At 40.2% G+C, this 27137-nt stretch overlaps 1 protein-coding gene across 1 annotated transcript in view; it reads left to right on the plus strand.

Annotated features, from left to right (window-relative positions):
- The window catches only part of LOC140239988 (cullin-associated NEDD8-dissociated protein 1-like), a 55081-nt gene extending 32612 nt beyond the window's left edge, over window positions 1-22469 (plus strand). Inside the window, exons 18-34 of the mRNA XM_072319797.1 lie at window positions 4624-4789; window positions 5362-5461; window positions 6621-6821; window positions 7466-7626; window positions 8253-8348; window positions 8735-8802; window positions 9593-9687; window positions 10453-10556; window positions 12300-12367; window positions 13866-13980; window positions 15029-15103; window positions 17380-17568; window positions 18459-18530; window positions 18769-18879; window positions 20716-20776; window positions 21283-21429; window positions 22282-22469. Coding sequence (XP_072175898.1) covers window positions 4624-4789; window positions 5362-5461; window positions 6621-6821; window positions 7466-7626; window positions 8253-8348; window positions 8735-8802; window positions 9593-9687; window positions 10453-10556; window positions 12300-12367; window positions 13866-13980; window positions 15029-15103; window positions 17380-17568; window positions 18459-18530; window positions 18769-18879; window positions 20716-20776; window positions 21283-21429; window positions 22282-22409 — 1957 coding nt within the window. The 3' untranslated portion in view covers window positions 22410-22469. The remainder of the gene's footprint in view (window positions 1-4623; window positions 4790-5361; window positions 5462-6620; window positions 6822-7465; window positions 7627-8252; window positions 8349-8734; window positions 8803-9592; window positions 9688-10452; window positions 10557-12299; window positions 12368-13865; window positions 13981-15028; window positions 15104-17379; window positions 17569-18458; window positions 18531-18768; window positions 18880-20715; window positions 20777-21282; window positions 21430-22281) is intronic.
- Window positions 22470-27137: the final 4668 nt, after the last annotated feature.

Genomic DNA, 27137 nt, shown 5'->3' on the forward strand with positions numbered 1-27137 from the left:
GGGAAGAAATTTTGAACTGGTTCAAAATTTCTTCCTCATCTCCCCATCAAGATTGACCTATTTTGAATCGTAGCTCAAACGGGGAGAGAGCAGTGACAGTGTAAATACCGCGGGATGAGCGTAACAATTCCAGGTTTTTCTGACCGTAGTCATGGTAGTAACAGCGGCACAAGAACGGGAAATATAGTCTAAACTAGACACCGACGACATGGTCCCGCTGCTACGCCGCTTTCTTGATCAAAGCACGACCTTCCCGCTTTAACGACGCTCTCACAAAGTTCTCTACTCTCGTATAAAATCAAGGCCTGTTCCTACGACGCTTCATTCCTGCTTCGATAACGCTGTTGGCCGCTTTAGCTACGCTGTTCCTACGCTTTCCCAGACTCAATTATGCACGTCTAATCCCGCTCTCGCCGCTCTAAAATCGAACGTAGCCGATACGCTGGAAAATGTTTGCCAGAACAGCAAAACTGATGATGTGGAGGAGGGCGCGTTGTCGTTGTCGCGAAAATGAAGACGAAGGAGCGTATATTTAAGAAGAAGAGATGCACACAATAAAGAGAATAAAGCAAACACTTTGGAGCTACTGTACGGGACCCCGTGCAGGATAAGATATCTGACTTTGGTATTTTGATATCCGATGGATACTACTTCCATTGCAAAAGAAATTAGCCGTGACCCTTTTCGGCTGAATGAAACCAATATATGTGTGTGTGTGTGTGTGTGTGTGTGTGTGTGTGTGTGTAGGGGGCACTTTGGGGCTACTGTCTGGGGCCCCGTACAAGGATAACATGTAACTGGCTTTAGTGCTTTGGATAGTCTGATGAGTACTACTTCCGATTGCAAAGAAAGTAGCCGTGACCCTTTTCAGCTGAATAAAATCAATGTGTGTGTTGGGGGGGGGGGGGGGAGGGGGAGGGGGTAAGGGGACAATTTGGGGCTACTGTCTGGGGCCCCATGCAGGATTAAATAACTGGCTTTGTATTTTGGATTTCTCTGATGGGTACTAATTCCATTGCAAAAGAAATAGCCGTGACCCTTTTTCAGCTGAATGAAACTATTGTGTGAGTATGTGTGTTCGGGGGGGGCACTTTGGGGATACTGTCTGGGGCCCCGTACAGGACAAAATAACTGGCTTTGGTGTTTTGTATGTCTCTGATGGGTACTACTTCCATTGCAAATGGAATTATCCGTTACTCTTATCAGCTGAATAAAGTCAATGTGTGTGTAAAAGAAGCACTGCTATAATTTCTTTGCAATGGAAGTAGTACTCAAGGAGGTATCAAAAACACCGAAACCAGTTATATAGCTGTACGGGGCCCCACGGAGTGTTCCTAAGGTTTCCCCACTATTGTAATTCCACTATCAAGATCTGCATCCCGATCTATTCAATCTGTCAGATCGGGAGAGAGCGGCAAAAGTGTACGGGGACCGGGAGCATCGTAGCAGCAGCGTTTGGGTGATGGGGTTGGATCTGGCAATTTTACAGATCGGGAAGAAATTTTAAACTGGTTCAAAATTTCTTCCTCATCTCCCCATCAAGATTGACCTATTTTGAATCGTAGCTCAAACGGGGAGAGAGCAGTGACAGTGTAAATACCGCGGGATGAGCGTAACAATTCCAGGTTTTTCTGACCGTAGTAACAGCGGCACAAAAACGGGAAATATAGTCTAATCTAGACACCGACGACATGGTCCCGCTGCTGCGCCGCTTTCTTGATCAAAGCACGACCTTCCCGCTTTAACGACGCTCTCACTAAGTTCTCTACTCTCGTATAAAATCAAGGCCTGTTCCTACGACGCTTCATTCCTGCTTCGATAACGCTGTTGGCCGCTTTAGCTACGCTGTTCCTACGCTTTCCCAGACTCAATTATGCACGTCTTCCGCACTCGCCGCTCTAAAATCGAACGTAGCCAATACGCTGGAAAATGTTTGCCAGAACAGCAAAACTGATGATGATGAGGAGGACGCGTTGTCGTTGTCGCGAAAATGAAGACGAAGGAGCGCATATTTAAGAAGAAGAGATGCAAACAATAAAGAGAATAAAGCAAAACACTTTGGAGCTACTGTACGGGACCCTGTGCAGGATAAGATATCTGACTTTGGTATTTTGATATCCGATGGATACTACTTCCATTGCAAAAGAAATTAGCCGTGACCCTTTTCGGCTGAATGAAACCAATATATGTGTGTGTGTGTGTGTGTGTGTGTGTGTGTGTGTGTGTGTGTGTAGGGGGCACTTTGGGGCTACTGTCTGGGGCCCCGTACAGGATGAAATAACTGGCTTTAGTGCTTTGGATATCTCTGATGAGTACTACTTCCGATTGCAAAAGCGAGTAGCCGTGACCCTTTTCAGCTGAATAAAATCAATGTGTGTGTGTGTGGGGGGGGGGGGAGGGGGAGGGGGTAAGGGGGCAATTTGGGGCTACTATCTGGGGCTACTGTCTGGGGCCACATGCAGGATAAAATAAAATTTCTCTGATGGGTACTAATTCCATTGCAAAAGAAATTAGCCGTGACCCTTTTTCAGCTGAATGAAACTATTGTGTGAGTATGTGTGTTGGGGGGGGGGGGCACTTTGGGGCTACTGTCTAGGGCCCCGTACAGGACAAAATAACTGGCTTTGGTGTTTTGTATGTCTCTGATGGGAACTACTTCCATTGCAAAAGAAATTAGCCCTGACTCTTTTTTAATAGAATAAAATCAATGTTTGTGTGTGTTTATACGTAGGCCTATGGGGGGTGGGGCCCTTTGGGGCTACTGTCTAGGGCCCCGTACAGGATAAAATAGCTGGCATTGGTGTTTTGGATATCTCTGATGGGAACTACTTCCATTGCAAAAGAAATTAGCCGTGACCCTTTTCAGCTGAATAACACCATATTTCTGGGGCCCTTTGGGGCTACTGTCTGGGGCCCCGTACAGGATAAAATAGCTGGCATTGCTGTTTTCATGATAAGTACACCCAAAGGAACAATATCCACCAACTTTTGTCCGTGACCCCCTTCGGCTGAATAAATCCATTTTTCGGGGTCCCTTTTTGTGGTCCCTAGGCTTAAGGTACAGGATGTGACTTGCCAGCAATTCATTTTATTGACCCTTGGCCACATCCTTACATGATGAGACCATCAAAAAGTGTGACCCTTTTCAGCTGAATAAATGCTCTGGGCCCCCGGTCTAAAATGTTGACTAACATAAAGTATCTCATGGAGATGCAGATACATTGTATTTGATGTGACATTGTATCACTTGTTGCCCCTGCAAAGTATGCTGGACAATGTTGAGGGCAAAGGTAAAATGTGTATTTTCACATACTATACGATGTAATGTTTTATTTCATCACGTATAACATCATATTTCCAGACAATTTAAGGAAATTGGATTTGATTTTAACTTGATATGTGAATCTCTCTCTTGATTGCAGACAAGGAATCTAGTTTTGACTTCTCCCCGTTTGTGCTGGACCTCTACGGCTGCACCCTGACCCGCCTCAAAGCCGCTGACATCGACCAAGAGGTCAAGGAGAGGGCCATCTCATGCATGTATGCACCCTTTTTTTTGGGGGGGGGGAGGGTCTTGACTTGTGGCCTGCAGTGACAAAGGTGGTGTTGGTAGTGCTGAAAAGAGAACCAAAGCGAACTAAACCATACCGTACTGTATCCTGCCATTCCAGATTTGAAGTGTTTGAGCGCTCTGTGGAGAAAGCAAACCTCACAAGTTATTTTTGGACTCGAGAGGTGGGGGCGGGGGGAGGTGGAGTCACACGTTTTGTACCATAAAGGCCATGTACCTGGCACGCTTACACTATTTACAGGTGTCCCAAGAGAATCAACTCTTTGTAGTATGATGTAGTGTGTGTTAAGAGCATTCTTCTCATGCCAGTTTCATTCATTGTCTGGTACGTTTTTTGAGCACATCAGGAAGTGGTCCACTTTGGGCTTGGTATAGTACGGTATATTACACTGTAGGAGCGTCAGAGCGCTCCTCTGGCATGGATGTGATGCAGGATGGTATGCTTTTTGAATAGAAGAACGCTCAAATGCACCCATAAAGGTTAGAGTACAGGCCACTGCATGTAGTTGTGAGCTTGTGATAGTTTTATGGCAGTTTGATGGGAGCTGCATCACACTTAAGTTTGTATGGTGCTCCTCTTTTGACACAGAAGGTCAGATTGTTGGAATGAACTTTCTTGTAAAAAGTGGAAAGCAAAATTCTAATATTAAGATGGCAGCCTTCTTCTTGTTAGTTTCTCCTTTGGTGTCTAAAATGGCAACTATGCCCTGGAATTGAAAAGCTTATGCTCAATCTACTTAGAGCAGTAGGTGTTGCAGGTTCAAATCCCAGGCTAGTTCCTTCTTTTTTACTCGGTGTTCATAATAATACAGATCAAGCATGATCTTACTCATTGAGAGTAACAGTGAAAAAGAAAGCCATTGCAGCTACACTCTCTGTGCAAAACAAGTTTCCTTCATTTTTGAGAGTATAAGAATTGTCTATATTACTTGAATGTATCCATTGTTGTATATTTCGCCAGTGTTTGTACTCACAAATAAAACTACCATTTGTTTATAAGCAGAAGTTGCTCAATTATTCTCATGAGTAACCAGCATCCTGTAATTTGACAGGGGACAGATCGTCTGCAACCTTGGAGACCACTTGAAGTCTGAGCTGGGCACATGTCTGCCCATCTTCCTTGACCGCCTCCGCAATGAGATCACCAGACTGACCACAGTCAAGGCGTTGACCCGCATTGCTGGGTCACCACTCAAAGTGGACCTCGCTCCAATCTTGGTACATGATTTCTAGTCTTTTTTTTTTTCTTTTCTTTTTTTTTTTAAAGAAAGGAAAAGGAACGAATGAATATTCATGAATCTGTCATGTATGAGTCTTTATGTACACAGAATGACATGAAATTAGTAGATTTCAGTTTCTGTGCTCGCTGTGTCACAAAAATTTGATGAGTACTATGTTTTATGTGATTTTGTGAGGAGACTTTTTGAGTGGAAAGAAAGTCATTTGCAGGCTACAGTCTGTATTTGTGTAATGACGAGAAATTATCGTAGTGTCACAGATGCAGGGGAATCCAATGTAATCTTTGTATCATATTATTGTAGAAAAGAATTAGCACTGCAAGCTTATAACTCATAAACATAAATACATGTGGAAAACCATCTCTCGCTCATGGTAAGATTAGTTATTGCAGTGTCTCTAGGTTGAAATGACATGTTCCTTGTGATTCATGCATATGATATTTCCTCCCTATCTTTTATTATGAACTAGATTTGCAATCATAAATCCTGTTACAAAGACTTCATGTTATTGATATTGAGCATTTACAGTGTTGCTCTTTCTTTTGATTTCAGGGTCAGGGGGTCCCCATCCTAGCTTCTTTCTTGCGCAAGAATCATCGTGCCCTCAAATTGGCCACACTCTCTTCTCTAAACATACTCATCAAAAACTATGGTAAGTGGACACAGCACATGCTTGGAGCACTCGCTGCCACAGTCGGTCAGAGGAATCCAAGCGAATGTAACATGAAATATGTCCTACCGCGTGATATCATGTACGAGTCTGATTGATGTTTTGATCATCTTCAAACTTGGAACACTCAGCAGTGTATCTGTGCTTGAAATTAATAGAGAAAAATACCAAACGGAAATGCAGTCAAACTTTTGCTGCTAAATAGTAATCACAGATTTTTAATAATTTTTCTCTTGTGACCTGCTGACTATTGCAAGGATTTGCATTGTTTTCCAAGACTGAGAAATTATCTGTTATAAAAAAGGATAAAATATCTTCCCCAATTCTCATCCTTTAATGGTAACTGTAATCGTCCAACTTTGGGATGCCATCATTTTCCTTTCCCTCCCCCAACTCCCTCCTTAAGGGTCCTAACCTTATACCCTGTTTAGAGTCCCCCAAAACATGGCACAACCTCTAGAGGTTGTGCCATGTTTATGCCAGACGATGGGGACTCTATACAGTCACAGCACAAATAACAGAGCATTGAGTTTGGAGTGAGTCTGGTGCGAGTCAGGTGTGAATGTCGTGCTTTAGACAGCCTAGTATGAGTCTGACTCAACCTCCGGAGGTCGTGCCATATTAACCAGACGATGAGGGGTAAACGGTCTTAGCATGGACACAGCACACACTTCCGATGACCTACGCTGTGTGTGGCAGAGTGCACACAAGTGCACACAAGAAACTGCAGCGAGCTCTCCGGAGGAGAAATGCCCACCCACTGGTTTCCAAAGAAACATATGCCGACCTCACTCTAGATGACCTGGGGACTCTCAATGGGGATCTCTCTCACCCCCACTGAGTTAAAAAGAAGCTTGTTTTCATCTGGCATGTCCTGTAGCTGTCCTGAGGTCCTCCTGGACAGGGAGACTCTAAATGGATATTAAAGTAAGAAGTTATTCATTCTTGAAAAACAAGAGGAAATTGTTGGTTGAGAATGATATTAAAGGGCGTTAAGTTGCCACTAAAGCCATAGTGTTTGAGACACCTTAATGCCCTTCTCATTCTCACCTGACAAATCATCTTCTCGATTTCTCACCCTTCAATGGTAAGTGTAGTCATCTGATGTTGCAACATTGTCATTATCATTTTCCTCCTCAAGGGCCGTCAATGACCACCACCATGATCGACGGCATCCTGACGGAGCTACCGCCGCTGGTCAGCGAGGCGGACCTTCACATCTCGCAGCTGACCCTGACCCTGCTGACTTCACTGTGCCAGATCCAGCCGTCCAGCATGGCCAAGATCTACGACCACATCCTGGTGGAGATCCTCCTTCTCGTCCGCTCCCCACTCCTGCAAGGTACGTCCCATGAGGCGATCAGTGGCGGATCCAGGGGTGGGGGGGGGGGGAGGGGTACCAGGCGTGTGTCCCCTCTTTATTTGTTGTTAAAACAGAAGAAATAAAAAGAAAAAAAAATGAGATGAAACCCGTAAGTAGCACCAGAAATATTGTTTGTGCCCTCCGCCCCCCTAACGGAATTCCTGGATCCGATGGTGCTGTAACCTGTTCCTAGTGGCCACCTGCAGGTACTGGTCACCTGCTTGACACGGATGCAAACTGTCACTGCAATTATCTTGTTGCGTATCATGAACCCTGCATTTGGCAGCAAGCCGTCTGGTGAGATTAAGAATTTGAATGGACCCTGATGAACTTCAGAGCCTCATTTCTTAATAAAGACTTTTCCAGAGTGTGCACTTTCTTCCCACTATTTAGATAGGTTAGAAGAGTCCATTTGTATTAAGTTACACATCATGTTACAGCTTAGAGTCTGCTCTTTCAGGATCTGCCCTTCACTAAAAATCCATGTCTGGCGACTTTTTGTTGGTTTTGTGATGCAGGGTCACATTTGATACAAGAGAAACTTTCCCTGACAGAGTTTTCAGTGTATCACAAATTATCAACTGAGGTAGTTCCATTCTCCGTGGTTTTTCTTGTGATTGTAGGTGGTGCCCTGACATCCATGCTGGAATTCTTCCGCGCCCTGGTGGCGACGAAGACACCCAAGATGGGATTCCAGGACCTCTTGGGCCTACTGACAGCACCGGTCTACAGCCCCACAGAGGCCACACAGCCCGCCAGCACACCCTATGCTGTACACAAACAGGTGGGAAAGGAAGGGGACGTGCAGCAATATTTGACTTTCTATGTATCTACTTTCCATCTATCTATCTACCACCTCTACAAATGTATATCTTCATATGCATGTCTGTCCGTCTATCTAGCTCTCTATCTATTGATCTAGCTTTCTATGTATCTATCGCCCTGTTTAGCTATCCATCCATTGCCCATTCATCTACATAGTGTACCTATCTATTTACATTGTATCATTCTGTCTCTGCATCTACCTATATGGCATATATTTTAATTTTGATTTTTTTGGGGGGTGTAAATTTCATGAGTATTGTTTGATTCTGATCCTGACATGAATGTGATGTGTACGCATACATGTAATGGTACTTGGTATGTGATGTAATACTGCGAATTTAACAACTCGCGACTTGTAGTAGGCAAACTACACGACTCAGTCCATAGCAAAATTGTTCACACGATAAGCATTTATACCATTGAGTATTTGTGTGTTTGATCGTTTTCTTAACCCGTTGATGACGAGTCCTGAGTATACTCGGGCAGGTGTCTATAGGATATGTGTGTTTTAGCAAAATCAGTCCGCCCTCAACGGCTTAAATATGACCAGTGTCTCTCTGTATTGTTAAATGTTATTTTCTCCAGGCGTTCCACTCCATTGCAAAGTGTGTGTCAGTTCTAACAGTGGCCTGCCCGAATCAAGGCTCCACAGTGGTCAACCAACTAGTCAACGACATCAAAGTGAGTATGTGGTATTGCAGCGTTAGAACATAAAATTGGGTATACATGTAGACATTTGTTACCCCTACCCTTCACCCCCACATCCCCACCCCCACTGCCCATTATTCCTACTTCTGTCATGAACCCATGATTACACATGTATTGGCGGTAGAGTTCTTGTTATTCTTATGTCTCTACAGTGTGTGAATTAGATTTTGCACATTACCCTTGTATACATGAATATGCAAATGAAGAGAAAAAAAGCCTCTATATTTATCCTTTAGGACACATTTAAGAGGATTGAATTCATGTCATTTATTGAGTAGTTTAGTGGTAGATTATATTTTGTCCATGAGAAGAAGAAGGGAATGCTTACATTTTTTGTATGTATGTATGTATTCCCCCAGAATCCCAAATCTACAGACTCAATCAGACTCTTTGCCCTGCTTGGATTAGGAGAAATCGGAAAACATGTGTGAGTATCTCAACCCCATCAAACAGATCATTATGTTACTCATATATCACATCATCGTATTCCACTATTAGCGTGTGTATCAAGAGAAAAACCTTGTACTTACACAATGAGACAGAGGTTTGATTTTTTTTTTGTTCATTTTCCATCTGACAAGATGGCTGGATAGCCCATATTCAGCTACGTTAAGCGGGTCTTCCATGGGGTCCAGTTGGATGTGAGGTGGGACCACTTCACCAGGTTAAACACCCTGCTCTTTGCGATGAATGAATGAAGCAGGATCTTTTACGTGCATGAGTTGTTGCTCTCTCATACACGGGACCTCCATTTTATGTCCTATCCGAGGGACATATATTTGCTTACATAAGATTGCACAAAAAAAAGAAAAAAAGAAAAAAGACTGCATTATTTCTTACCAAATTACACGATCTGTAGCTGTAGTGCGATTTGTTCTTGATTTATTTTCCACTTGCCATCAGAGTATTAGGCACTTGGCTAGTGTAGACTTCTCAATCCACTGATTTCTATACTTTGTAAAGCCTATTGATCAGTTTGATTGGCACTGTGCTATAAAAAAAAAAATGTAAAACAAATGTAAAAAAAAAAAAAAAAAAAACCTGTTATTATTATTCATGATTGTTTATAGAAGAATTCACTTAGTTTCACAAATCTTAGAAACTTGGGTAAAAAATTGCACCGGAAACATGCATGTACATCCTTTTTTTTTTTTAATGTGTAAAAATTATGAATTTTGCATGTTTTTGAGGTTATTGTAACATTTTTTGGTTTCCAGAGATTTGAGTGGTCAAGCAGAGCTGCAGAAAGTAATCATCGATTCTTTCTCCTCACCATGTGAAGAGGTCAAGTCAGCGGCATCATACGCTCTCGGTAAGTTGCCTCTTTTTCTCGGTTGACTACCAGTCTACAAGTGTGACAACGGACAGTCTCTTGTCTTCAACTTACTCTTACTCATAACATTCTGTGCTTGCAGTAAGATGTTGCATACTGGATGGTACAAGGCTAGCTCTGCTGGTACCTGGGGGCATTTGAAACTGTGAAAGTTCAGTTGCAATGCATACCAGTATGTTTGTGAATATTCATGAAAATAATATGACGGTCATAAAATATATGGATATGTTCCTCACAAGTGATTGGCATTCAGTAAAAAAAAAAAAAATATGGGAGTAAGCAACATTTTTGATATCATAAGCATTACTGAAGACAAATTGAGGCCAAAACAGCTTCCTCAGTGATTATTAACCCGTTTAGGACAAGTCCCAAGTAAACTAAGGCAAATGTCTATGGGAAATTTGTGTTGCAGCAGTTTCCAGTGCATAACTGTAATTCAAATACCACACCCAAATCTAATGTAAATGTTTGCATGAAACTATCATCATTTTTGCGAGGAGCAAAGATTTGCAAAAGTGAAAAATGCACCCAAGGTTTTTATCCGCATAAAGCACTGAATGCCAGCCACCAATGCCCGAAAGTTTCATGCAGCGAAAAAGGCCATCGGCTCCATTTTGAGAAAGTTTCATGCAGCGAATGTTTCTGGTTTTGCAGTATGCGATGTCTCCTTTCATTCTTAATAATGATAGCTATTTTGCAATCTAAGTGAATCTAATATATCCTTTTTCTTCATGTCCCTATCAGGTAATGTTAGTGTAGGAAACCTTCCCAAGTATCTTCCGTTCGTCTTGCAAGAGATTGAGACCCAGCAGAAGAGACAGTACCTGTTATTGCACTCCTTAAAAGAGGTGAGTGTTTTCAACAATTCTCTTTGACCATGCCAAGGGTCTTTAACCCTTTCTGTGTCAGAGACTTTGGACAGTGTGTACAATGCTATGGGATTTTCTGTGCTAATTAACACTTAAAGCACACAAAGGGTTAATGATCTGCTGAGTTTGTTCTTCCAATTGTGTGTGGCAAGGCACAGGTTTGATTGATTGTAGTATATTCAAGTCCACATAACGAGGAGTTTTGTGTTTGATTTATATATGATTACATATAAACTTTGATGTAATGTTGTTTTTAAGTTGAGAAACATGAAAATGGATTGAAATTGAAATTGAATGGATTGAAGTAATTGAAGGGCTATGGAACCTCTTCAAGAGCAGTTTTCTGCATCTACTTCTCATATGACCGCTATCAGCTATATTATGTTTATACCTGCCATTCCAGAAAGTCATTGGTCATTTTGGGTTCAAGAAATGTCAGAAAATGGTGAAGTGTTCATGATAGGCAGACCTCATGTCCATATTTACAAATCCACTGGTGTTTACACTGTGAAACAAATTTTCACAAAGTTTTGCAGTGTCATGCCCTTCTCTTTTGTTCTCGATCACGTTGAATGACAAATATGTTGTAAAGTTGTAGAAAAAATTAAGGGGACGTGAACACTGGACAGTGCTATATTATACAGATAGTGCATGCTCTATGATGCACTATACTGGATTAGAGAACGACAAATACTAAATTATCCCGAGTGCTGTTTTGTTTCACCGAGGCCGCAGGCCGAGGTGAATAGAACTGCACGAGGGATAATTTAGTATTTGGAGTTCTATAGTCCAGTACTGGTGCATCAATAGAACATGCACTAATTGTTATAGTAAATAGGTTCCTCGATCTACATGCATTTCCGTAGGTCTAGGCCCTAATTTAGATCTAACAAGACTCACCGTACCGCCGGCACTGCACTTGTTGTACGCAGAGTTAACCGCACCTACCGTAGTTTACGTACACAGCGAGCGTGCGATACGCTAGTACAGCCGTGTATGCGTATTGCACATCACAGAGCAGACTCGCTTATAAACTCCTACATTCAGAGCTCAACACGCGCATACGTTGAAATGCTTGGCCTTGTCTTACTACGTCCCTCGGCGGCCCTCCCTAGGCCTTGCGCGAATCTCTTCGTACATAAAGCGTAGGCACGCACTGTCACAAGCGTTATAGTGGCACGGTCGTGCCACTATAACAAAATTTTTACACAATCACGTGATGCTATCCAACCAATCACAACGCAAATTTCACTCTACCTATTTACTATATGGGACTAATAAACACACATATTTTTGTTAGTTTGCTTGTTCCCAAGAAACTATATACATAAATATATCTATATCTATATATATATATATATATATATATATATATATATATATATATATCTGTATGTATGTATGTATATACATATATACATATATATATATATATATATATATATATATATATATATATATATATCTTTTTTTTATTTTTTATTTTTTTTTTTTTTGCAGTTGAACTCTCAGAATGTGTTCTTGAGAGATTTTCCTTACCTAACCCCCCCCCCCCCAAAAAAAAAAAGAAGGGAAAAAAAGTTGCACAAATGTTGAGTATGTCATCCTTTCAGGGTAGCAAAGTCTTCCTCTGTATTTTATGATGGTTTTCTAAACAATGCCTTGTTTTGTTTTGTTTTGTTTTATGCCAACATTTTGCAATTCCTTTTCTGTTGTTTCCAGATTATATCGTGTCAGAGTGGCTCCGATGCAGGTGTAGAGGGTCTGAAGCCATTTGTGGAGACAATCTGGTAAGTGATGATTAATGACCATCTACCCTGCTCTGGGGATTTTAAGTAAGATATTCTAAGTGCCGAAGCTAGCTATACCTTCGTACGTAGTTCAATAATTGTGGCCATCACTGTGTAGAACTGGCTAGAGCATTTAAAAGATGTATTAGATATATATTATTAGAAATATATTTATTATATATAAAATAGCATACATACTTATGATACAGGCCGGCAGTGCATGACAAAAGTTATAGTGCACGTAAAATATAACGATTGCAGACGATAACCCTCTATCGATTTGATATCGGTTTTTGCTCCCTCATTTTAATCATCGAGTACTGAATCCCGCACCTCATCGACGCGATTGCGCCACAACCGCGATATGCTTTGCTCGATATTATCGTTATTCTCGATTCTCGCTGGCTATGCATGCCAGCAACTTATCTGTGTGGGACTAGACTATCAGCGGTAGATTTTAAACATGGAAGCTGAAATGAACAGGTTCGCTTCTTTTACAGAGACTGATCTATATAAACAGTATCTTAGACAATAAGGACACAAAGGATGCCATCAAATACGCCCTACGAATTTTGGACTCCTACTGTTCTGAAAAGGAATCAATCCGACGGATATTGAGCAAGTCAACCCAAGATTTGTGCCGCTTTCTCCGTACATTCTACGCGGAAGTGCGCCGTGGAAATGGGCAGCGTGTGGTGTGTACAGTATACGCTAAGCGCTCTTTGATCACGCTACGCTATGAACTTTACTACGACATTCACAACACACTCTCGGAATCCGCATGTGTAGCAATGGGGCCTGGCACGAACCTTGTGTTTAAATCCAGTAGATCCATAATCCTACAAAACATCATCTAGTCCTGGTCCTGGACCCACAGTGCAGTAAGTAGGGCGTCTAACGTGTTACTGTTAGTGTTACTGTCAGATCCATGGTAGACCTATTGTAGGGTCAAGTGTTAACTAGCTCTGTCGCTCGTAAGTGACGTACAGTATAGTGTACGTAGATCTAGTATAAAATCGTTAGGCCAGGGCCCCTACAGGCCTAGACCTAACCTATCGTAGGGCCTAGAAAACGTTAGATATAACCACGTAGACCTTAGACTCTATAGCTGAATTTGGATCTTCAGGATTTTGTCCACACAGGTTGAAAGAAACTGGTATTATTGCTTGTGTAGACACGTGTAACTGTTAGAAATGATCTAGGCTTATCTTGCCTGGGTATGTATGCTATTTTATATATCACATAGTGCATGACATCTTATTGCACTATAACAAGTACCAAGCACCTCCAAATTCTGAATTTGCCCTCAGGCAATTATATTCAATTCGGCCTGCGGCCTCATTGAATATAACTGGCCTTCGGGGCAAATTCAGAATTTGTCGGTGCTTATATTGTTATAGTGCATTCAGCCTCATGCACTATATAATATTTATAATCCTCTGTGCAAGCTATTTCTCTTTGGTAGCAAGCATCTTACCAACTTTCTCTTCCTTTGAAGGACAATGTTGTTTCACCACTGTGAGTGTCCTGAGGAAGGAACCAGGAACGTTGTGTCAGAGTGTCTCGGAAAACTCACCCTCATAAACCCTGAACAACTTCTACCCTTGCTGAAGGTTAGTAAGGAGAAATGATGGTGATAGTGATGGTGTTGGTGATGATGATGGTGATGATGGTGATGATGGTGATGATGATGATGATAATGATGATGATAATGGTGAGGATAACTTGGCATGGATAATAGCAATCAGAAGGTGATGATGATGATGATGGTGATGAAAATGATGATAATGCTGCTGATGATGGTAATGCTGAGGATAACTTGGCAAGGATGATACGTAGCAATCAGAAAGATGGTTATGATGATGATGATGATGATGAAAATGCTGATAATGATGATAATGCAGACGATGATTTGGTGAGGATAATAGTCAGAAAGAAGGTGATGACAATAGGACAATAACAATGATGAAGATGTTTGCAGTGATGGTATTAATGATGATTATGACATTCATTGCAATGACAATGTTAATGATGATGTCAGCAGAAAAGATAATTGAGATGATGTTGTTGACCAATGTCACCAACAGTGATGAAGAAAATTATGTTGATATTACTTACCAAGACGATGATGATCATGATGTTGGTAATGATGAGGAGGAGGAGAAAGAGGAGGAGGATGAAACATGACGATGATATCTGATGTTGGTCAGGATGATGGTGATGGTGGTGGTGATGATTTTTACGAGAATGATGATGGCAGTGGTGGTAGTTGTGATGACAATAATGGTGATAGCAAAGATGATGATGGTGATGATGATGATATAACGTCACTGGGGCGACAAGACCTCGTATCTACAAAATGTCAAATGTTCAGGAGAGCCAAAAAACATGGCAGCCAAAGCACTGTGGCGAATGGGATAGCCGATTTGACATGCTGTGGTGGCTTCATTTTTGGAGTAAGAGAGTTGGGATTTGGACAGGACATCACTTAAATTATTTGTCTATTAATCCAAAAAAGTCATTTTCACCAAAATTGCAGATACAAGGTCTTGTCACCCCAGCGACGATAAGTAGATGATATAGATGATGGGTATGAAAGTATTCGGAGAGGTCATATCCAAAGATTTGTAATATTTCTCAATCATCTGTCTTCTTTTCCAGTCCAACCTGAAGTCGGACTCTGCCTACACCAGGAGTACTGTAGTCACAGCTGTCAAGTTCACCATCTCAGACCAGGTAACTTTTTTGTGCAACAGGCTTGCATGCAGTTTTGCCTCCTTTCATGTCTCTGAGTCTGTTGCTTTGTACACCATTACTGTATATGCAATATAATTTTTTTTCAAGAGCATATCAGTTTGAAATTCCAAGTTTGACTTGGAATTTGTCAACACTGACAAATTAGGTGATCCAATCTATTTGGAAATCAATGATTTGAGTCCTGATCCCAATAGGCATGACCATAAATGTTTCTTAGGAGACATTGGCCGTGTGATGTTTGGATTCTCATTTAGAAAAGGGAGTCACATCTGCCATCTTTGGTACAGAATTCCGTATACACTAACGAAGATACAGAATGAAGTATATTTGACCTTTGACCCCACTTTGCACACCCAAGATGGCATCTGAGCAAAAAGTGGTTATCTTGTGAAATGATTCTTGTAACATGGTCTGTGCGTGTGCAAAATATGGGAAAGATAGGACATGTATTCACCAAGATACAGGATGAAACATTTATGACCTTTGACCCTAATTTACATACCCAAGATGGTGTCCGATCAAGTAGTTGTTATTTTATGAAATAATGTACGTGACATGAACTAAACATGTGCAAAAAATGGGGGTGGCAGGGGCTGTTTTTCTATTGCAAAAAAAGTTGCAGAAAGAAAGAAATATCCAATACGTCGAAGATAAGCTTTAATTTCAGCCAAGTTTTTTGACGTGATCCCGACATCGTATGAAAAAACGGAGGGCACATTTAAGATAGCCCAAAGTCTCAGCTACAACTTGTAACTAAATCTGGGAGAAATTCACCGAAGCATAAGTGAGCTAGTGCTCGATAAAGATAGTCATGTCAATTTTCATTTCCAGAAAAACTGCACTCCCATAGAGATAATACGTAAACTGGTCAAATTTGACAAGGTTACTTTCAGTCCATTTTTACGAGGTGATGCCGTCATCCAATCAAAATGCTGTTATTATATTAATGAAAGAGCATTTAATAAGCTACAACATACTGAAATTTGGGTGAAAATTGGCAAAGGATAAGTGAGATACGCTCGAGTGAACTTGAAATTTGATGACGTCATTTTGAAAATTTACTTTTTTTTTATTTATTAAGAAATTTGATATCTTTTAATCATTTTTACAGCATCGCCAACCCATGAAATGATATGTACAATCCATCAGCTTTCAGAATATGTAAAGAAAATGGGGGGTCACCGTCCATCCTGACGAGTAAAATTGGATTTAAAATTGGCCGTTTTTTGGCATAATTGCACTGTATATCACCATTGACGCGTGCGCGGAATTTCAACTTTGACGGGCCCGTATGACGTCATATTGAGTCAGATTAACTTGAAACTTGGTAGAATTATTCCTTGACATTTCAGACATCCGATCCGTGTGAAAAAACGGGAAATTTCTATTGCATATGAGCTGTACGTGCGTATATGCGCGCGCCCGTACGCGTCCGTCCAATTTTGTCAATTTTTCAAAAAATGCTCCAAATGGTTTGAAACGTGTGCAAAAAAATTTTGAGCTCGATTGGAACATGTAAATATTTCAATGCGCGCATACGCACACGTTTCAAGAGTAAATATGAATTTTGAGAATATGAATAGAATGCGCTTGACTTGAAATATGTGTGACGTAAATTTCACTGAAAAATTCCATTCCATTAATGAGATATGAATGAAAATGTGTTTTCATATAATGACGTCATAGTGATGTCACGGTTGACTGATCACAATGATTTTACTTGATCTGTCATCTTTGGGACACGATACATATATGGTATAATTTTGACATTGATAGGCCGAGGACTTTCTGAGCTAACCTCTGCACAACTTTTGAGGAGAAAGAAGAAGAAGAAAGAATCCGTACAGATACAGAAGGTGATCCGAAAGGATACTCGGATCACCTAATAACTGGACTTGTAAGACATTTTAGATGTGATCAAGAACCTCAGTAACTGAGTGGAAAATGAGTATTGTCCCTTTTTGATGAAGTGAAGTTTGTGATTCTCCATTAATAGGAGGTGGTCCATATTGCACATGTGTTATGGGATGTAGTAATTAGGTGTTGTTCTTTTCGTGAATATCACTCAACTTCGGGAAATTCATTCATACAGTATGTGCTTTAGTAGATTTTTCCATCTCACCCAACTTAATAGCAGAAGTATTCATGTGGCATAAAAGATGCTACATCAATATACAAAAAAAAAAAAAGAGGCTTGGAGCATAATTGTGAAGACTTCAGTTATAGACCCTTCCGCTACTCTGCTTCCTCCCCAGCCCCAGCCCATTGACCCGCTGCTGAAGGCCTGCATCGCCGAGTTCCTGCAGACCATGCAGGACCCCGACCTCAACGTCCGGCGCGTCTCCCTCGTCACCTTCAACTCGGCGGCCCACAACAAGCCCACCCTCATCCGCGACCTCCTCGACTCGATCCTCCCGCACCTCTACAATGAAACAAAGGTCAAGGTGTGTGAGACCTCTTATTGAACATTTGACAGCTTCATAGTGATGAATTTCATAATAAAAATCACGACGTTGACAAAATACTGACTTTCAATATCGTCCTTGGGTGACAAGAGCTTTTATATCAATTGGCATATATTAAAAAAAATCCGTCCTAAATCAGTTTTGTGTATCCACAATATTTATTTTGTTTTTATGATTTGCAATTATTAATATACCTTTTATTCCAACACTGTGTATTTACATTATTTGATATTTGGTCTGATTTTTTTTTTTTTTTTGCAAAAGAAAAATGTTGCACAAATTAAAAAAAAAAAAATCTTTTTGCTCTCCACAAAATTGATGATTTTTTTAGACAATGGTCTTGCTACCTCATGGACAATATATGTTTTCTTGTATGATTGCAAAGTCCTAACCAAGCATAGCACTTCATCTGTGACTTCCCATAGTGCTTTTCTCATTTCATCTGCTCATACATGCATCAGAGTTTGGGGATTATTACTCAGACTTTACAAAGATTTGGGTGTGTTTTGGGGATATGTTGTGCAGTCTGGGGAGAGGTTTTCCTGGGACTGTGGCTATGACTATGCTGATGATTGCTCACAAATCAGTCAACAGAAATGGCTGTAACATGTTTGTCCTTTCCATGGCGATATCTTTCTCTCTTGACATTGGCTGTCATTGGACAATATCAGAAAGTTTATATTATAGGCATCTTATTTTTTGTTTGCAAACATTTCATCATCTGTTACATTCTAATAAGTTAATGTTATTCTATGCCTATTTCTGTTGAAACTTTCACAAAAAAATCTCATTTCAGGATCATCGATTTTGGTCGCACCAACAATTTCCCTACCTACAAAGTATGATTTCCTTGTCTTTTGTTTGAACAGAAAGAGCTGATCCGAGAGGTGGAGATGGGTCCCTTCAAACACACAGTAGACGACGGCTTGGACACAAGAAAGGTGAGATCCAACACATCGCACATTTCTGACGATTCTGTTACGAGCAGGGGAAGGGCACAATATGTAGACTCACTGTAGACCAAAAGAGAGTGAGGCATTCAAATTATTTCCTAATTCATTCATCATTGTCAGTGCCATGGCAAAAGAGGATACAGCTTCTGCTAGATATGAAATGTGAGCACTACAATACCTCTCTTTTCTCTCTGTTTATCCCCGTTCCCTCCACCCTCAACTACAGGCTGCCTTCGAGTGCATGTACACACTGCTAGAATCTTGTCTGGACAGACTGGACATCTTTGAGTTTCTGAACCACCTTGAGGACGGCCTCAAGGACCACTACGATGTCAAGGTAAGGCTTCCTAGCTCCTGATACTCCCAAGACGTTCTGCGGAGATCCCAGCAATCTCTTTTTGTCATTGTTTTCTCTTCTTCTTTTTTTTTTTTGCAGTATTTTGTAATGTGGGTTTTTTTCAGTATTTTGTACTATTTTTTTTTTTTTATGCCTCCGCCACGAAGTGGTGCCGGAGGCATTATGTTTTCGGGTTGTCCGTCCGTCCGTCCTTCCGTCCGTCCGTCCTTCCGTCCGTCCGTAATGAATTTTGTGGACAAGGTAACTATCAAAAGCTGTTGAGGTATCCTAATGAAACTTGGCATGTATGTGTATTAGGGGATGAAGTTGTGCCTATCAACTTTTGGGTGCACATGCTCAAGGTCAAAGGTCAAAAGGTCAAGGTCAAATACATGAAATTTCACTATTTCCACCATATCTATTGAAAGCCTGAAGATATTTTCTTGAAACTTAGTGTATACAAGTATTACCCAATTAAGATTCTCTGGTGAAAGTTTGGGTCATGAGGTCAAAGGTCAAAGGTCAAAAGGTCAGGGTCAAATACATAGAATTTCACCATTTCCACCATATCTATTGAATGCCTGAAGATATTTTCTTGAAACTTAGTGTATACATGTATTACCCAATTAAGATTCTCTGGTGAAAGTTTGGGTCATGAGGTCAAAGGTCAAAGGTCAAAAGGTCAAGTAAAAATATTAAAACTTCTTTTTTTTCTCCATACCTTGGAAAATTGTTCAAAGTATCTTCATGGAACATAGACCACATACATATACTGACTGGAAGTGATTATCTAGAGGATGTAGGGTTCATGGGGTCAAAGGTCAAGTGCAACACTTCAAAATTTTACTATTTCCCTCCTATCATGCAATGCCAGCAGGGTTATTTTTTTTTTTTTTTTTACACTTGATGTATGCATACATGTGTAACCTAATCGAAATTCTCTGGAAAGTTCTTTTTTTCTTCTTTTTTTGCTTCAAAGGTCAAAAGGTCAAAGATCAAGTGAAAGTGCTGAACTAACTTTTTCCTCCATATCTCGGAAGTGGCTCAAGTTATCTTGAAACTTAGTACATATTATGCATGTTCTACCTGAAAGTGATTATCTTATGAATTTTAAGGTCAAGGGCCAGATGAAAATGGGAACAATTTACTATTCAATTCGGAAATTGCACTTTTTCTCCACACCTGTACCTTGAAAATTACTCAATGCCTGAATGTATGAATGGGTCAAAGTCGAGTTAAAGTCCTTAAATCCCTAGATACATGCTCTCCTATTCATCCAATTAAACCTAGGTCAAGGAAGGTGAACATTCTACACATTTGTGACAAACTTGTCATTTCAAGGGAAAATCATGCATTATGGCGGAGGCATACCAGTCGCCAAAGCGACATTTCTAGTTATTATTATTATTAGTTTGGTCTTTTTTTTTTCCCGGAAATACTGCACGTTTCATGGAAAATATTGTTTTTCCCAAATTGAATTTGTGCACATGTCTGTTTTTCCACCAAAAATATGCCACTTCAGCCCTCAGAATACTGCAATGCTTTTTACAAGTTTGGCATCCCTGGTCCCGATACACAGAGATAGTCACAGATCATAAAAGGAATAAAAATGCGTGTAACGCTGATTTTGCAGACCATGGCTCGATAACCTTTACAGTTTTCTACCTGTAATTCTTTTTACAAATGTTTTCCTTGTAATGAAGTAGGGCAAATTATATATCAATTTAAAGCTTATCATCTCACAAGTTATTATCTGCCCAATACTAGAAAAAATATATATTTTTGTGACATTTTATGTTCATGTTCATGTTTCTTTTCGTTTCATTGGATGTTCAGATGCTGACTTACCTGATGTTGGTGAGACTATCCACGCTAAGTCCCCATGCAATCCTACAACGTAAGTCTTGCTGTAGTCATTTTGCAATTAAACGACTGTACCTTCTCTCATAAATTTTTGCAACTAATGAAGAGCATATGAAATAATGCTAATCTTCTGAAGTAAGTTTGTAGCATGAGACATGTGAGGGAACAGAAAAATATAAACCAGCCATCTATCTGCTTTGAAATTCAGAACATTATGCGTAAAAAACAAAAATAACAGCACAAATAAAATTGAATCAGAGATGTCAAGACAAAAAAAAAAAATGACGTGTTGTGAAAAAAAGAGAAAAAAAGTAATGAACGAGTTTGTATTACGCCTTTCAGAGTCCAATTTCAGACACATCTAGATTTTGTGTTGGTCAGAGTTTTATGCATTCGGAGAGCAATGTATGCAGAAATATTATCCATTACAGATGTACGGGAGGTACTTTGATGTTGGAGAGAAGAGATAGAGTAAATTAGCTTGAAAATGAATCCACTCTTCATGAATTGTGTCTCTCATTTTGCTGCTCTTGATTCCAGGGCTAGACAGGTTGATTGAGCCCCTGAGGGCGACCTGCACCACCAAGGTCAAGGCCAACTCGGTCAAGCAGGAGTTTGAGAAGCAGGACGAGCTGAAGCGGTCAGCCATGCGCGTAGTGGCCGCCCTGCAGGCTGTGCCAGACAGCGGTGAGTTACCCTACGTGTAGATGCAAGGCTTTCCATGCCCTCTTCACACATGTTACTAGGCTCTTGCTGTTTTTCATGTATGAACGGGGCAAACGGTTTACACTCCAATGAAGACCTCTGTATGACGATTTTCCAAGATGTTGTCTTTTCAAAAACAAAACAAAAAATCTACGACAACAATGACGACAAACCAACAACATAAAAAGAAACAGTCAACACACAAGTAATATCTCTCAAAATATGTACCATTGTTGTGAGTGATTACATTTAGATCCACAAGTTGTATACAGTAAAGCAAATTTTTCACTATGTACACAAATTGGGTTTTATGTCTGCACCGCCTGCTGATGTACCTTAAAGCCCTGTTATGCAGAACAAACCATTCCTTTGCTGTTCCCTTGATCATCCAGAAGTTGTTTTTATGTCTCTGTCGCACTCACTGTATGTACAGAATCAACTGCAACCACTAATGTGTCTCTATAAAGCACAAAAATTGTCAAAACTTTGTAGATTGAAACTTTGAATTGAAATCGGTTCTTGTACTTAACTTTTGAAATGGTACAACTGTGTATCTTTCTGGCATTTTCTAAAGGCATTTGTGACAAGTAAACTCTGTCTCTTTCATATTTTGCTTTGCATAATCAGTGCTAAAAATTCGGGTGGAACTTACAGCTATAATAGATACCTGAAAACAAACAAACAAAAAAATTGCTCTGATGTACAGTAAACCTTGCTCAAGTCGACTATATGTTTTGATAGGCAGATATGCAAAGACCAGCCCTTCGTCAAACTTTGAAGATTCTAAGTCCAGTCCCTCCATTACGTGTGTACTTCTGCTTCTTCTGTTTACAGACAAGAACCTAAATCTGACGGAGTTCCTGGTGCAAATCCGCTCCAGCCCCGAGATGGCGACGATGTTCGACAGCATCCAGAAGGACTCGACGCTGAGCAGTAGTGATTCTCTCATGGACACAAGCTAGATGATACTGACACTAATTTTTTTCTTTTCTTTTTTTTCTTTTTCTCGTCTTTATTTTCGCATCAAGCGTTTCCCAATGGTGGCCTACATTATTTCGTGATTCTTTCTGTTTTATATATAAATATATATATATATATCTCGCAGGGCCTCAACTTCACATGTAAGGAGAACATTTCTGCTCTACCATGTTTTGTTTTTTCCCCCACTCAGTGAAGTGGTGTGGTGACTAGTCCCGGAAATTATGTAACGTTGGCACCAAGTGCCCTAAATTCTCTCTACCCATACATAGTCTTGAGCCGATGGAAGTTTTGCAGAATGATTTCAAATATTAGACTTTTTTGTATTGGTAGCCTGCTGCAATGTAAAAGTATTAGCGTCACCTAAATATCTGCCAAATGAAACCGGGAGAAAGTGGGGAAATTGAAAGTTTGACGAAAACGTTTTCCCTCATGCTCTTCCAGGTTGAACTTGACTGTGTGCAGCTTTTAGGTTTTGAACCAGACTTTGAGCAAACTTATGTCGTAAATAGGAACATGTACACTCTGCAGTATGATATTCTGCAAGTAATTTAATAATGAAATTCTCAGTTGTGTAATCTTGGCCAGAGCAAGACATATTATCACCAACTGACACAATCTGATATCATAATGTGAAGTACTGTCTTAAAATGTCACTTTTACTCAAAGTAAGTACTCCATTGGTCTGGCATGGGCCATCAAAAGCCTCATTGTACATTCATGCAGGTGCTCTGTCCCGTACATAGTGTTTGGTGTCGTTAGTTGAATACCCACTCTTCTGTAATAAGTCACAATACCACATCTACATGTATTTGCCCTGCTCGTAAACTGTTATTGTTTTGAGGAGGCTTACCTAATGCCATGTCCATTTATGCAGATGCTTTCGTGTGTTGGGACGTTGGGGAAGGGCTCCTTAAATCTGTTGAAGTCTGTGATGCATGGGGTCACACTAGCACTGGAAAGGAAGTCCCATGCATGTTATTGCATGCTGCATATTGTGACTACGTGTATGTACCAATTAAGGTTGTCAGATGCATAAACAGTCTTGTAGGAAGTTGGGGGATCTGTATTACAATAAAGGGCAAACTGAAATTCCCTACATTAGTCAGTCTGGTGCATGATGCCACTTGGTACATTAAAGCAATCCATTTGTTTGAGTGGCAAGAAACAGCAAAAACAATGGCGAAAAACCCCCATCAGTTAAAAAAGACTAAACAATGCCACTTTGGTTCTTCATAGAGGTAACTGAAAAAGATCTCTCCAACCATGATTTTTCTCACACGACTGTGACCACAACTGTAAAGGAGGCAATACGTAAATCTCTCTCCTTAATAGTGTAGCTCTTCCTTTTTGGATACATGTGGTATTCGGGGAGTGATTCATGCAATTAGGGGATGTGAATTTTCACGTGGTGATTTCTGGCCATTCACACGAGTGTGGGTTCTTTGTTTGGACAGGCTATGTGAACTCGAATGGGTCGATTTGTTGCGTTTTGCAAAGCATGGAGCCAATTTCTGCTCAGCATGTGGCATGCAGGGTTGGCTTCGTGACAAGTTTTAATGTGATATTTGGAGGCAGGTCAAGGGCGCAGGGATGTATGAGAAGGGGGGGGGGGGGTTAGAAGGTGGAGTGTATGGTAAAACAGGAAAAAAAAAAAGAGTAGGAAAAAAAGTACTTAGAAAAGTCCTGGCTAATTGAGTCTATCAGGATTCTCTTCGCTGACCATGATGCCATGTTGAGTTCAAAAAGCTCCATATGTACCTGAAAGTTTCTGCTATCACAGTACGCATTCATCGAGATGAAATTACCGAAGAAATTCATCACTTTTGTTATGTTCCATTCATTTTAGAACTTGCAAGATTAGACTTGATAAGGCAATAGGAAACTGACCAGATTGGACCGAGTATCGTTATCACATTTCTTTAATGCAGGCCGTGATTTAGAATGTGGAAATGCAACATCATGTTTGCATGTACATGTATCCTCTTTGAGAGCAATGCATGACACAGGTATTGATAAATGTCATAGTGGAATTTAGTACGTAAGTAATGTTCATCTTTGACAAAACACACCCATATGTGATGGGCATAGGAACAAAAAGCCTTATACTTGGAGAGGTGATGTACAACAGTAATTTTGTGCTGGTTTGGTAATAATATCTGGGAAACCGGTCTATTCTATATATTGCAGCTACTATGAAGAAGTCCACCAGGCGTATGTAGTGGAAAATCAAATGTTGAAAGTACAGTGCACCCTCGCTCAAGTTTTCGCAACAGCCATGTTTCAACAGATATCTTTATGGTTTTAACCATAGCAATTGTTTTTATATTTTGTAGTTTCGTTTTTTTTTTTCCTGAAAATGAATGGTTGATTGAGCCACTTCATTCACTAAGACGGCTATGTTGATAAATTTGGTTGCTATTAAAGCTAAGCTTCATTGCCTTCTATTTCAATTTTCGATTTTGAGTGTTGGTGTGTGTGTGTGCGTGTGCGTGTGTGGGTGTGTGTGTGTGTGTGTGTGTGTGCGTGTGTGTGGCTGTCTGTCTGTGCTACATTGCCTCATGTTATAAGCTGGAGTACTCGACCGCTTGGAGAGGGCAGAAACCAAATGCAAATACAGTCAACCTTGCTTAAAGGGACTGTACAGTACTGGTTGAGGTGGGGATTCATATTGTGAACATCCTAAGTGAGATAATGAAAAGTCTCTTATGAAATATGAAAGAGCATGTAATTTTAGGAAGGATTCAACGTTTATTTGATGAAAATTAGTTTTCAAATGGCTGACATATCAAAAAAAGTGCTAATAATAAAAGGCGACATGCCACAACTTTATTAGGATCTCTTTGTTTCACCTTGTTTTTGGATATCTCGGCCGTTTCAAAACCGATTTTCATCGAATAAACTTTTGATACCCCTCAGAACTGCATGCTCTTTGACATCTCATAGAGTGGTTTGTGAATATCTCGCAAATTGCTAAAAGCTAAATCCTCACCTAAACCAGAACTGTACACACCCTTTAAGTCGACCTTGCAAAAGTCGAATAATCGCCTCAGTCTACGGTCTTTTCAAGTCCTCTTCCCTTTATATTCTATTGATTTTAATCCCTCATAAGTTAAATTTTCTCTTAGTCGAAGCTATTTCTTCAGTCCGAATAGATTCGACTTGGGCCAAGGTTGACTGTACACCTCCTCCCTTTTCCAAGTTGCAACATGGGCTTACTACACCTTAGAGCACATTCGAATGGATCTGTGATACATTTGGACCCACAAACTCGTACAGGTCCAAGCACAGCTGCACATCCTAATGGTGGAATTCTTGCATGCATTGAAGACTTGGTGTGTCTGTGGTTCTGACAAAAAGCACAATGTCTGTTATTAAAGGACATGTTCACCTGTGGATGAGTGCAAGCAGCAACATCAACAGAACACATCTGTGAGTTAGAGGAAAATTGGACAATCCTTTCAAAAGTTATGAATTGTTAAGTTTCATGCAGTCACTGCTGGATGAAAAGACTGCTTCCTTTAAGTTATGATGTCACATGCGTGTAACAATACATTGTACATATGTATATGGAAAATATAGAGGATTCCACAAAATTTCATTTTCTGAAAAAAGTTCACATTGATTTGTTGCTGACTATGTTAAGGGTAACATTATTCCCCCTACCTTCTGAAAGAATATTAAAGTCAAGCACTTGTAATATGCGAGAAAAGTGAAAATATGTAACGTACATTTAGTTTTCTTTATACTTTCTTCATATCGTTCTACAAATGTGACATCACAAGCTGTAGTAATCTTCTTGTCCAACGATGGCGGCACTGAAACCTAAAAAATTCACAACTTTTGAACATATTGTCCAATTTTCCTCAAACTTTCACCGATGTGTTCTATGAACACTGCTGCATTCACTCAATCCACATACATGAATGTGAACTACGTGTGTGTGTGTGTGTGTGGTGGGTGTTATTAGTTGCTACATATTTGCAACTGCATATTGAAGCACAGATGGACATAGTTTTACATTTGCAAAAAACTGACAATTTCAGGGAACTGAAACCCACATCCATAAGCATTAGAGTATGACTTGACAATTTGTCTCACAATGATGAATATGGCTTTCTTCCATACACAAATTAGATTTCTCCAATTTCTGATTCAGACCTGTGGAAATGAAGGCTACCATTGTCTTTATTGTGGCAGTAGTTGGTGCAAAGCAATTCAACAGTTTGGCAACTTCTCAGTATTTGAGAAAGAAAACCCTCAAACCTATAGGAATGAATTTTCAACCCCACTAAGACTAGAGGTAAAAACTCAAAACACAAACCACCTAACTAACAGTTAGTGCTTTCAACTGCGAAAGACAACAGCATTTAGATTCTCGAAACTGGACAATGAATTCACTGAACTAAATTTAAGTACTTCTTCAAACATTTTTCGAAAGCCTTGAGGATCAACAGCACAATCTGAAATATGCAAATTATATGCAAACTAGACAGTAGTTTGCGACATCAAACAAAAACTCACTTGCATTCAAATCAGAACATAGAAGACTACATGGTAATCTTTTGAGCAATCCACCAAACGTATCATCAGCAACACAAGTCTCGCTGTACAAACACTGGACAATGTCAGTCAAAGCATACTTCCACGCCAGATGCAACCATTCATTAACTTTTTACTCAAGAATACAGACAGGTCAGCACGAAAATATA

The sequence above is a fragment of the Diadema setosum genome, chromosome 16, assembly GCF_964275005.1.
Source record: "Diadema setosum chromosome 16, eeDiaSeto1, whole genome shotgun sequence".
Lineage (NCBI taxonomy): Eukaryota > Metazoa > Echinodermata > Echinoidea > Diadematoida > Diadematidae > Diadema > Diadema setosum.